At 36.3% G+C, this 13,584-nt stretch overlaps 1 protein-coding gene across 4 annotated transcripts in view; it reads left to right on the forward strand.

Annotated features, from left to right (window-relative positions):
- VPS13A (vacuolar protein sorting 13 homolog A) overlaps positions 1-13,584 on the forward strand; it is a 247,441-nt gene that overhangs the window by 31,061 nt on the left and 202,796 nt on the right. For all 4 annotated transcript variants that reach the window (XM_050761071.1, XM_050761072.1, XM_050761075.1 and 1 more), the window contains exons 4-10: positions 1-96; positions 657-758; positions 4,093-4,202; positions 5,300-5,359; positions 7,439-7,498; positions 7,701-7,781; positions 8,799-8,856. In XM_050761071.1, coding sequence (XP_050617028.1) covers positions 1-96; positions 657-758; positions 4,093-4,202; positions 5,300-5,359; positions 7,439-7,498; positions 7,701-7,781; positions 8,799-8,856 — 567 coding nt within the window. The remainder of the gene's footprint in view (positions 97-656; positions 759-4,092; positions 4,203-5,299; positions 5,360-7,438; positions 7,499-7,700; positions 7,782-8,798; positions 8,857-13,584) is intronic.

Here is a 13,584-nt window from a genome sequence, read left to right on the forward strand (position 1 = left end):
GTAATCTTAAACTTATAATTCCATGGAAAAACCTTTATACTCAACCTGTTGAAGCTGTATTGGAAGAAATTTATTTACTCATAGTGCCTTCTTCTAGTAAGTTAAATTTAAAAAAATTATAATTTAAGTTTTTCTTTTTTATGGATGGAAAAATCTTTATATTCAAAATACTTTTGGGAATTTTTTGAGATTTTAATATTTAAATTTGATATTTGTTAATTCAAATTAAATTGGTTTTTACTCTACATTTTTGGAGATTTTGAATTAATGATTATTTATTATTATTATTATTTTTAAAGATAGAGTCTCGCACTGTCACCTGGGCTGGAGTACAGTGGCACCATCTCAGCTCACACTCTGCCTCCTGGGTTCAAGTAATTCTCCTGCCTCAGCCTCCTGAGTAGCTGGGATTATAGGGGCCCACCACCATGCCCAGCTAATTTTTTGTATCTTTAGTAGAGACGGGGTTTCACCATGTTGTCCAGGCTGGTTTTGAACTCCTGACCTCATGATTCGCCTGCCTCAGCCTCCCAAAGTGCTGGGATTACAGGCATGAGCCGCTGTGCCCGGCCAATTAATGATTATTTGTAAGGATTTTTTTGGAATAACTGTATTTTTAAGGTAATTATGATTCTTCCTTTTTAATCTTCCTGTAGGAATAAAATATGATCCTATAAAAGAAGAGAAACAACTCATGGAAGCAAAGCAACAGGAACTGAAAAGAATAGAAGAAGCAAAACAAAAAGTAGTTGATCAAGGTAAAGAAAACAGTAAATAACAATGCTAATAAGAGAAGTGGAAAAGACCTAAATATTTATCATAATTGAATATTATTTTTCTCTGGAGATGCTGAGATTATTTAACAAATATGAGAGAGTCTCATTGCATGGGGAATTTTAATGTAGTTTGTATGCTTTGTTATGTGTACAGAAATTTTACCTTATGGAAATTTATCTTAAGGCAAATAATATGTCTAGCTTATTATTATTATTAGGTTTACATATTTTAAATATATATATACACACACACATACACACATACATACTAGGTAAGTTCAGTTTTTAATGATAGCGATTAATTTTATCGAGCATATTAATTTTCTAGCCTTTGCTTTCATATTCTCCTTATATCAATTCTTCACCCTTTTGGAGATACTTAGTTTCTTGATATATTTCTATTTGCCTCTATCTGTTTATTTACCCTCTGGCTTCACATATTTTCCAATTAAACTTAGACCATTTGTTCCATTACTGCAACCTCTTTTTCATTATTGGAAGCAGTGTCCTGCAGAAATCTAACTCCTTTTCACCTGTTCTCTGATCCTTATTGCCAGCTACTTTTTATACTCTCACCTAGTGGGTTTTTTGCCTTGGCATGTAAATATTCTGTTGTTTATCTTGAAACATGAAGTCATTTTCTTAACCTAGTCATCTGTTTATCTTCTTCTCCTCTGTCATTCGTTGAATGGTTAAACATCTTAAAATTAAAAAAAAAGTTTACTGACTTCACTGTCTCTGAAACGCATTGATTTTCTTTTAATAAAAAATAAGCTTCAATAATAAAGGGTGTTTTACTTGTTGGCAAACATTAATAGAGAGTTAACATGTAATTCTTCACAACATCTCTTGTAATTCTGTTTTTTCTTTGTAACAGTTACTTTATATTATGTGTAGTCATTTATCCTTACCTCCAGTCCTCTTTCCTAAGTCTCCTAGGCCTTTTCTTTTTAAAAATTATTTTTATTTTATCAAGATAATATATATGCATAGCTTTAAAAGCTAAGCAGTATTATAGTATCCATATTAAAAAAAAAAAACTGTTCCTGGCCCAGGTCCGCACCTATATTGCTAAATATGGTGCTTACACCTCTGTTTCTTGATTTATTTAGATATTATTTATATATAAAAAACATGTTATATATAACATAACATGCATATTTTCTATAATATATTTTATAACATATAATTAATGACGTTACATATTTTAAACTCATCTTGTGTTTCATTGGCATATATATGACATATAATATATAACACGTGTAATATATATATACACACACGCATCCTTTTATGATGTACTATGAAGATTGACCCTATTTTTTCATCTTCTCTGTATAGTTTTATCACCTTTTTGGTTAAATCAGAATTCATTGTTTATAGTATCATGACTATATATAAATGTTTTATTTATATGTGAATAAATAAAAGTGGCTTTGAGTATGACTGTTTATTTTGTAGGCTTTTACTTAACCTCCCTGTTTTGTTATTGGGCTCTCCCTGTTCTCCCATGTACAAAATTTGGATCCTATTAGGGCCATTTTCTCTAAAATAAACCCTTGTGTTCTTACTAGGATGGGAAAGGGATGTTGCCTGGATATTGGGCTGGGAGAGGGAGGAGACCTAACTTAACTGCCCATTATGCAGATTTAAATCAGTTCTTGTGTGATCTTCCTCTCTCTCCACTATGTTCCCTGTTTGCTATTTTTTGTTTGGTGGGTTTCCAGTTCCTGTATCTTTCCAGGGTTCTGTGACTTGGTTTTTTGGTGGTGTTTGTTTTAAACTCATCTTGTGTTCCGTTTTGTTACCCTGCAAGACATAGGCATTGGCATGCTTTTCAGGTAAAATGGATAGTTGGTTTTATTCAGGATTGGTGCTTTATTGACAGAGTAATATGAGAAAAAAGAGCAAAGGAATTTAAGGTGTTAGTAAAATAATGCATCATGGAATCTGAGCTGCATAAGGAAGTCAGGAGGAAGTAGTGGGTAGAGAAAGAAAGACTTAACATTTAATTGAATGACTAAATGAATTTATGAAAGAAAAGATTTTATTAGGTAGTGGTGAGAGTCAAAGATTAAAATATGATCCTCTGTCTTTAAAGAGCTTGTATTCTATTGTCTACTTAATTCTATAATCTATTTATATGTGTATATATTGATTTAATTCTGGTGTATTTGAGGTACATATTATTAATATCTTCAACTTTCCTTTATCTAAGGCCTCCTGGGCCAGCTGAATTAGAGAGTAGTAGGCAATTAGAGGAAAAGATAGATTTATATATATTATTTCTATATAGTACTAGAAATATGAAAAGAGGAACAGAACTACAAATAAAAAAGAATATAGCTTTCACTGGCGTATTTAAAGGGAGAAAAAAGATAATAACTATGGTTATCAAAGGCATATTTCAAAAAAATTAGGAACCTCAATTCTTTATTCTTCTTTATTCTTTCTTTTCTTTTTTTGAGACAAAGTCTCACTTTGTCTCCCAGGCTGGAATGCAGTGGTGTGATCTTGGCTCACTGCAGCCTCCACCTCCCTGGTTCAAATGATTCTCCTGCCTCAGCCTCCCAAGTAGCTGGCATAGACCACCATGCCTGGCTAATTTTTATATTTTTAATAGAGACAGGGTTTTGCCATATTGGCCAGGTTGGTCTCAGACTCCTATCCTCAGATGATCTGCCCGCCTTGGCCTCCCAGCATGCTGGTATTACAGGTGTGAGCCACCTTGTTCCTCCAATTCTTGATTCTTTCTATTTCTCTGAAAAGTAATGGAACTTGAGATACTTAATACTGTTTTCTGAACATGAAATAGATGATGAACTTCTTTCATCCTTGTTCAAATGGAGAGAGGAAGAAGATCTTATTTCCTATTTTGTATTTACTGGGGGAGGAGGATATTCAACTGTTTTACACATCTGTACACAGACAGCTTAATGGTGGTATCACTAATTTTGAGAGAGCTTTCTGTTTTGCTGTTGTTAGTGGATTTTCTCATTTAAATCTATTATAATTCTTACCTACTAATCTTCATTTTTTAAATATGTTTTTGTACTCAGGCATAGGTCAGCAAATTATAAAATTTAATGTCAGCAAATTCTACATGGTCTGCTTTAGTCTCATGGCACAATAAACTAGCTTTTGAAAAATGTTTAGTTGCTTTTGAAAGACTTTTGGAAAGCAAGCTATTAGTGTTCTATTTACATATATATATGTATGTTTCAGCAAGGCAGCATAAGTATGTTACTTCAATATGTGGATTTTTATAGAGTATATTTTTCATTCAAGTTAAAAAAAAGAATATTTGCAATTGTAGAACAACATCTGCCGGAAAAACAGGACACTTTTGCAGAAAAATTAGTTACACAGATCATAAAAAATCTTCAAGTGAAAATTTCCAGTATCCATATTCGTTATGAAGATGATGTAAGTATTTTAATATGTGATATTTGTTTTTATATTTATATGTAAGTTATTTTACTATTTATTGACACCTGCTTTTTAATGGCCAACCTATTAAATACCAAGAGGATACAGAGCTAAAGATGATGTAATCCTTCTTTTCTATAATTATAGTTGTAATTTGCAGTCCTTAGTATTGAGTGCTTGATTTTACACTTTCCCAAAATGTTCAGACATTAGATCATGAAGGAAATGCCTTGGGAGTTGTGAATTTAGCAGTTATGTATTTTAAAAATAATTTAAAGTATGCTGTGTTTACCTCCTGGATAGAGTACTGATCTAGCAATTAGTGGAGCTAGCCTTAAATAATTCCTTGATACTGAGTAAGTCATTTGTTTTCTCTTAACCACATAATTATTTGCTTTATAATCCTATTTTGTTAGTCTTTTTTAATAATTTTTTTGTAAACTGGAAAACATGCAGTTTAATATTCCCGTGTAACACAAATATGTTATTAATATTTTATTTGTTTTAGGAAAAATATAGGAATAATAGTTTTTCTGGAAAGTAATAAAATGTTTTTGGATGTTTGAAATAAGTTACTTCCCAAAAAGTTACCCCTCCCTCCCTCCCTGCCTCACTCTCTCCTTCCCTCTCTCTCTTTCTCTTTTCTTGTCTTGTCTTCCTTCCCTCTCTCTTTCTCTTTTCTTTTCTTTTTTTTTCTTCCTTTCCTTTCCTTTTCCTTTTCCTTTTCCTTTACCTTTTCCGGCCTCATCTGTCGCCAGGCTGGAGTGCAGTTGCCCGACCATGACTCACTGCAAGCTTGACCTTCCTTGCTCAAGTGATCCTCCCACCTTACCCCCACCCACCCATCCTGCAGTAGCTGGGACTACAGTTGCACCCCACCAGGCCTGGCTAATTTTCTTACATTTTTTTGTAGAGGCAGGGTCTCACTATGTTATCCAGGCTGGTCTCCAGGGCTCAAGCAATCCTCCTGCCTTGGCCTTCCAGAGTGCTGGGATTACAGGCGGGAGGCACTGCACATGGACAATTTTTTCTATAAAGTGAATTTTGTCCAACTACTAAAAATCTGAGTAAATTTTACTTTCTTTCCTCTTTAGATCACAAATCGGGACAAACCGCTGTCATTTGGTATTTCCCTTCAAAATCTCAGCATGCAGGTATTTTGTTTATACAAGAATCCTAGCCATATTTAATTGTGCAACATAGTTAATTAAACTACTGCTCTTTGTATATGCCAGCATCAGAAATAGGTGTCTATGTAGAACGGGTGCAGAAAGGACCTTGATTGGATTGGAATCGAGGGTTTGTAGATTCATATTTCAAAAAATGGTTGAAAATCAAATTCAGAAATATGAGGTCCTATTATTCTTGGTAATTATGATGTTAGATACTTTTGCTTACTTTAAAAAATCCATTTCTAAGTTTGTAATGAGTAAGTACCAAATACAAGTAATAAATATTCATATCTGAAACTTCTATAAGCCTTCAAAAACATAAATCATCAGTTTTTCTCAATATCATTATTAATATTGTAGCATAGTGTTTTCCTGTTTAATTTTTGAAATCAAGGAATTTTAAAAATATAAGAGCACATAGAGAATTTTGAAGCTTGCTTGCCTCCAGAATGGATGGCTATTAAATTAAGAGCCTGTTAACATAACCTATTTGCTTAAAGTCTTAAATATTTTTATAGGAATAAGCTGTTTTGGATAAAGTTTAAATCCCTTTTGTTCTCTACTTCCACCCACCCCTCATTCCCCAGAGATAAATATCCTAAGTTTTAAAACTGTTATATAATATATCTATTAAAAATGTAGGATTTTAAAAGTTTACACACGTTTTATATGACTCTTCTATAAGTTCCTTTTTGCACTTTCCAGTGTTTTTGACGTTTATCTGTGTTGCCACACTTAACAAAATTCAGTTTAACTGCTGTATCATATTTCATTACATTATTTTATTTGTTACATCTATTGGGTTTTGTGTATGATTTCTTTTTTATTATTATTTTAAAATTGAGCAGCCTCCCAAGCCAGAGCAGGCTCAGAGAGACTCCACAATTTCTTTTTAAAATGTGGCCCCACTGCAAGGAAAAAAGAAAAAATGGCCTCCAAAAAGTTATTCAAATACTATCAGTAAGTTGAAAAATAAGAATGGAGAATTAGCCATTGGATTGGGCAGTGGGAAGGTCATTGGTAACCATGATAACAGTGGTTACTTATCATCACCTTTAGAAACTTGTCTGCCAGCCTAGACCTATTCAGTTAGAAACTCTAGGATTTGGATGCAGCAATCTGTGTTTTACAAAGCCCTCTAGGTCAGGGTTCCTGGGCCGCAGAACGGGAGGTAAGGGCTGGGAGTGAGCATTACCGCCTGAGCTCTGTGAGATCAGTGGTGGCATTCGATTCTCACAGGATCCTTGCAAATCTTATTGTGAACTGCGCATGCCAGGGATCTAGGTTGTGCCCCGATGGAAAAGTTATCTTCCATGAAACTGGTCCTTGGTGCCAAAAAGGTTGAGGACCACTGCTCCTGGTACCAAAAAGGTTGGGGATCCTAATGCATGCTAACCTTTGAGAACTACTATTCTAATTATCCATTCAGTTCTCCACATAGAAATGAAAACCATCTTTCTAAAATACAGATCTGATCACTTTGTTCCTCTCAGTGGTTTTTCATTGCTCTTAGTTTTGTCCTTAAACAACTTATAAACTCTTTTTAAACCGACCTCAGGCAATATACCTGGTTTTACCTTTTTTCTCTGTTTTGCATTATATTCTCTCGCATACTGAGCTACTTCAGTTGCCGGAATGTGTCCTATATTTGTGTACCTTTGGGCTCTGCCTGATGTGAATCATATTCCTTGTCGACCTTAGAATCAATAATTTTTAGTTACATGTTCTATATTAGGTTATATATAACATCTCTTTATCCATCACACCCCTGAATTGGATGCTCCTGCCATGTCCTCTCAATGAACTGTGTGTTTAACTTCTACTGTGGCACTTACCTGTTGGAAATTGCCTGTTTCTTTGTTTGCTTTTCTGACCTGCAATGAGCTCCTTCCTTGAAAGCAGATACTTTACTGTGGTCAGTTAGTATTTTTTGATGGAGTGATATGTCTTTAAAGGCATTTTCATGGGACATTGGTCTAGGGTATGATAGATAGTGATTTATCACTCTGCCATTTCAAATGGAATGACCTTTTTACTGCCATTCTTTTTTTTCCTTTTCAGACAACTGATCAATACTGGGTTCCATGTTTACATGATGAAACTGAGAAACTAGTTCGTAAGGTAAATAAATACTGTATTTGTCAACTCATGGACTTAAGAGAATTTTGGCAAGCCAAATGATAATATATAGATAAGGATGTATGTAAATTGTGCTTATTTGTTTAACTCTGTGATATGGCTCACTTACTTATTTGAGACTTCTAAAAATAGTATATGTTAAAAATTCTAAGAAAATGAGACATCTAATAAATTTTATTTTCAGTTAATCCGATTGGATAACCTTTTTGCCTATTGGAATGTGAAGTCTCAGATGTTTTATCTTAATGATTATGATGACTCCTTGGTAAGTAAATTTTTTTGATATGCATGTATATATTTGTCGGTGTCATAATTTGAATGAGGTTTAATTCATTGTCATTTATCTAACATACTGTAGTCAGTATTTTTTTCTAGGCACAATCTATTAGCAGAATTTACAGATACAGGTGAAGATGTATATAACTATGCACAAGCATGAATACATACCCCCATCTCTTTTTTTTTTTTTTTTTTTTTGGAGACAGGGTCTGCTCTGTTGCCCAGGCTGAAGTGCAGTGGCACGATTATAGCTCACTGCAGCTTCTAACTCTTGGGCTCAAGCGATCCTCCTTCCTGCCTCAGCCTCTTGAGTAGCGAGAACTATAGGCACATGCCACAATGCCCAGCTAATATTTTAATTTTTTGGTAGAGACAAGGTCTTACTTTTTGTTGCCCAAGTTTGTCTCAAACTCCTGGCCTCAAGCAATCCTCCCAGCTCAGCCTTCCAAAGTGTTGGGATTACAGGTGTGAGCCACTGCGCCCAGTGATACCTGCAAATCTAAATAGTTCTTAGAACATCCTTTTATAAGAGTAGTTTGGTGAGATATTGTTTAACTACTACCTTAATATTTTGCCATAGCTGAGTCCTCCTACGTTTGAATTGTTTTTTAGAATTGTTTTTAAACATTTTTCTTTTGCAGATAATAGGATTTTTTAGGATAAAGACATATTAGCATGAATATGGCTAGGCGTGGTAGCGCACGCCTGTAATCCCACCACTTTGGGAGGCCGAGGCGGGTGAATCACTTGAGGTTAGGAGTTCAAGACCAGCATAGCCAAAGTGTTAAAATACAAAAAATACAAAAATTAGCCAGACACAGTGCTGCAGCCTCCCAGCCACTTAGGAGGCTGAGGAAGGAGAATCACATGAGCCCATGAGACAGGGGTTGTAGTGAGTTGAGATTGTGCCACTGCACTCCAGCCTAGGCAACAGAGGGAGATTCCGTCTCAAAAAAAGACATATTGGCATGAATATAAATAAAAGCAATTTGTCTCTTAATAGGACGACTTGAGGAATGGCATTGTCAATGAAAATATTGTTCCAGAAGGTTATGACTTTGGTAAGTACATTTTATAAGATAAAAAAAGTAGTTAAAGTAATTGGTATAAATTTTAAATTAACATTGTTGCTGTCACTGTGCTAGTTCATATTAAATTTCCTTCTATATAGTTAAATGTATTTATAATGTATATACAAAACCAAATAATATTATATTTTTTATTAACATATATTTTATTGTTATGAAGCTTTTGACTATATTTCAAAACTGTAGGGAAAAATATCCAACAAAAGATGTTAACAAATTATGATAAACCTCTAAGGATTATTCAATAAGCATTAGGGTAATATTTATAAAGACATTTCAAAATGGCAAATGTAATTTAATAAGGCTAGCTAGTACAGCCTTTCTAAAAATAGTAATATCATGCTACATTTAAAATTTTTTTGATTTATACTTTTCTGTGTTTTCCAAATTTTCTAAAATGAGCATGCATTACTTTTCCAATCAGAAATGAATTACTAAAACAGAAAGAAAAAATCAGTGCTGTTTCTCAGCTTCCCGAGTAGCTGGGACTACAGGCAAACACTGCCACGCCTAGCTAATTTCTTTTGTATTAGTAGAGACGGGGTTTCACCATGTTGCCCAGGCTGGTCTCGAACTCCTGAGTTCAGGCAATCTGCCTGCCTCGGCCTCCCAAAATGCTAGGATTACAGGTGTGAGCCACCTGGGAACCCGGGAGGTAGAGGTTGCAGTGAGCCGAGATCGTGCCCCCACACTCCAGCCTGGGTGACAGAGCGAGACTCCGTCTCTACAAAAACAACAAAAAAAGTGCTGTTTCTTCTACCATGAGGGCACTTAATAAAAGTTGGTGATGGATAACTTGATTCTTGAATCTGCATGTCTGATGTCATTAACTGTAGAATATCCTTCCTGAAAGTATTTCCTTTCTTGGCTCAGTGATACTTTTCTGTCTGTATTATATACCTTCATGATTACTCAAGTGACTTTTTTTGTGCCCACTCTTAAAATAATTATTTTTATTGGTTTGAATTTGGTTTCATTTTCTTGATTCTCTTCTTATAGGACATATTCAGAACAGATGAGTTATCTGTGTTTATGATTTTCAAATCCATTGTGGTAAAGTCGACTGATTTCTTCTTTGCCCTGAAGTCATTTCCTGCTGTATCAGAGTTCAATGAGGGGAGAGAAAGTACTGAGTAATTTGAAGAGAACAAATGTAATATAAAGAATTACTAAGTATAAGAGGAGACTGGAGTAACAAGGGACTGTCTCATAAAAATGCTAAAGAATATAGACAGAAGAAACATCCCCTACCCTAGGGCTAGGATGGGGTGCCCAAAAGAGAATGTCCCCCTACCTCAGGACTGAGCTGTAGACCTTGTTGGAGGACATAGTGTGGCTTATTGAATGGCAGGAAATTCTCTGTGGTGCTGTGCCAGCAAAACCTGTTGGTACTTCACTCTCTGGAACTTTCTGGAAATCTACCTCTAGGGAGCCTCATGGAGGGGTATCTCTCTGAATGCACTCCAGTACAAAACTGCCTTAGCAAGGTGCTGGGGGAAGTTGCTGGCATCTGGCTGCTTCTAGCTGCCATGTACTACACAAGGCCAGTGCTGAAGAACTCCATGCTGGAGGAACCAGACGCTGCAGAAGCTGCCGGTTCTGTAGGAGCTGAGTGTGAGAGAAGCCATGTTCGTGCAGGAGCCTATTGAGTGAACATACTGGAACAGGCAGCATAACTCGTTCCTCCTGCAGTGTCTCTCCAGTGTCCTCTGCTGATAAAGCTTAACATTATGCCAGGTGGAAAAATAAAAAAAATTTTTTTTTTTCTCTACATTCTCTGCCTTCAAAAGAAACATATTTAAAGACCCCCAAATCATTTTTCAGAGCAGGCTATGAAGGAGATGTTTGGAGCTCAGAAGTAATAAATTGATAACTGGCATACCTGTTGGAGAGGGAAGGGGGAATGAAGGTTTTCTTTTTGTTTATTTTTATATTTAATCGGGAAGATGACAGCTTGTTTATAGGCTGAGATGGGAATGATCCAGTAGAACATGACAAATTGATGATGCAGGAGAAACGGGGGACAGTTTCTGGATTGATATAGGTGAAAGAGGATGGTGTCTAGTACGCAAGTGGAGAGATTTGCTGCAGATAGGAGCGTAGTTAGTTTTATTTATATGATAGAGTTTAGTTGTGAGAGAAGTCCTCATACTGAGTAGATGAGTAGATATGGTGATAAGAGTTGATGGAAATTCTCCTCTGAGCTCTTCAATTAAAAAATAAGTATCTGAGGTGTGTTAGGGTTCTCTTGAGGGACAGAACTAATAGGACAGATGTATATATAAAGATGAGTTTATTATTAGTATTCACTCACATGATCACAAGGTGAGATCCCTTAATAGGCCATCTGCAAGCTGAGGAGCAAGGAAGCCAGTCCAAGTCCCAAAGCTGAAGAATTTGGAGTTTGAGAAGAAGAATTTGAATGTTTGAGGGCGGGAAGCATCCAGCACAGGAGAAAGATGTAGGTTCAGAGGCTAAGCCAGTCTAGTCTTTCCATGTTCTTCTGCCTGCTTTTATTCTGGCCACACTGGCAGCTGATTAGATTGCACCCACCCAGATTGAGGGTGGGTCTGCCCTTCCCAGTCCACTGACTCAAATGTTAATCTCCTTTGACAACACCATCACAGACACACCCAGGAACGATACTTGCATCTTTCAATACAATTGAGTTGACAGTCAATATTAACCATTACATGAGGAGTTGGAGGTTTTTGGAGGGAAAAGAGAGGATGAAATAGGAATGCTAGGGGAGTGAGAGAGTGAATTGACTAGGGCCAATATTCTCAAAGTGTGGTTCAAACTAGCAGCATCATTTAGACATGCAGATTTCTAGGGCCTTTCCCAGACCTCCTGAATCAGAACCTCTGGAGGTGAAGCTCAGCATTTAATGTTTTTGTATTTAATTTTTTATTTATATAAAATTGTGGAGTACAGTCTTTACATGGATCTATTGCATAGTAGTGAAGTCTAGGCTTTCAGTGTATCCATCACCTGAATAATGTACATTGTACCCATTAAATAATTTCTTATCATCCACCCCTCTCCCATTTCTCTACCTTTCTGAGTCTCCAGTGACTGTCATTCCATGCTCTATGTCCGTATATACACATTATTTAGCTCCCACTTACAGGTGAGAACATGCAGTATTTGTTGTTCTGTTTCTGCATTGTTTCACTTAAGACAATGACCTCTAGTTCCATCCATGTTGCTGCAAAAAATGGGATTTTCTTCTTTTTTTGGCTGAAAAGTATTCTGTGATGTTTATGTCCCACATTTTCTTTGTCTGGTTACCTGTTGATGGACACTTTGGTTGCTGCCATATCTTTGCTATTGTGAATAGTGTTGTGGTAAACATATAAGCGCTTTTTTTTTTTTTTTTTTTGGATATAATGATTTCTTTTCTTTCGGGTAGATACCCAGTAGTGGAATTGCTGGATCGAATAGTAGTTCTGTTTTTAGTTCTTTGAGAAATATCCATACTGTTTTCCACAGAGGTTGTACTGATTTACATTCCCACCAACAGTAATCCCTTTTCTCCACATCCTCACCAAAATCTGTCATTTTTTTGTCTTTTTAATAAAAAAGACATTGTGGTTTTAATTTTCATTTCTTGGATGATGAGTGATGTTGAGCAATTTTTCATATGCATGTTGGCCATTTGTATATCTTCTTTTGAAAAATGTCTATTTATGTTCTTTGCCGACTTTTTTTGTTTGTTTGTTTTTGAGATGGAGTCTCGCTCTGTCTCCCAGACTGGAGTGCAGTGGTGCAATCTTGGTTCACTGCAAGCTCCGCCTCCCGGGTTCATGCCATTCTCCTGCCTCAGCCTCCCGAGTAGCTGGGACTACAGGCGCCCACCACCAAGCCCAGCTACTTTTTTGTACTTTTAATAGAGATGGGATTTCACCATGTTAGCCGGGATGGTCTCGATCTCCTGACCTCATGATCTGCCTACCTTGGCCTCCCAAAGTGCTGGGATTACATGCATGAGCCACCGCGCCCAGCCCCTTGCCCACTTTTTAATGGAGTTGAGTTTTTTGTTGTTGCTGTTTGAGTTTCTTGTAAACTCTGGATATTAGTCCCCTGTATGATTGATGGATAGTTTGCAGCTATTTTCTCCCATTGTACAGTTTGATGTTTTAATAATCTCTCCAGGTGATTCTAATGAATACTGAAGTTTGAGACCCACTCAGGTAGAATAGGGTTCAAACCATACTTTGAGAACATTGCCTTTTTTTGGGGGGCGGGGGAAAGGGACATGTAGTAAGTTAAATATTTTACATTTTGCCGTCCGTATACAGTTCCTGACACATTCCTCTTTGTTTCTTTTAAACAACTCTAGAAGTGTATGAAGCATTTTTGGCTCACTGGCTCTACAAAAATAGGCTGTAGCATGGATTTGGATGATTCTTGGACTCAAGGACTGCTGTGTGATTGCTCAGCAGCATTAAGGATGCACTTGAGATTTATGACATTAAAGTGAGACCCAACAGTATGTTTTTACCCCCGACCGTGTTCAGCTCCTTAGGGGCACTGTGGAGTTAAGCAGGTTACTCCACACTGACGAAGTGAGAGGTTAAGGAGTCTATGCAAAGGAATGATTAAAATAACTGATGATGGAACTTCAGTAGCGTGGGGATGGACTGAGGATGTGAAGCAGAGGTGTAGGGCAGAGAAAAAGGTTGGAGGATCAATGAATTG

The sequence above is a fragment of the Macaca thibetana genome, chromosome 15 (genome assembly GCF_024542745.1).
Source record: "Macaca thibetana thibetana isolate TM-01 chromosome 15, ASM2454274v1, whole genome shotgun sequence".
NCBI classification, from domain to species: Eukaryota; Metazoa; Chordata; class Mammalia; order Primates; family Cercopithecidae; genus Macaca; species Macaca thibetana.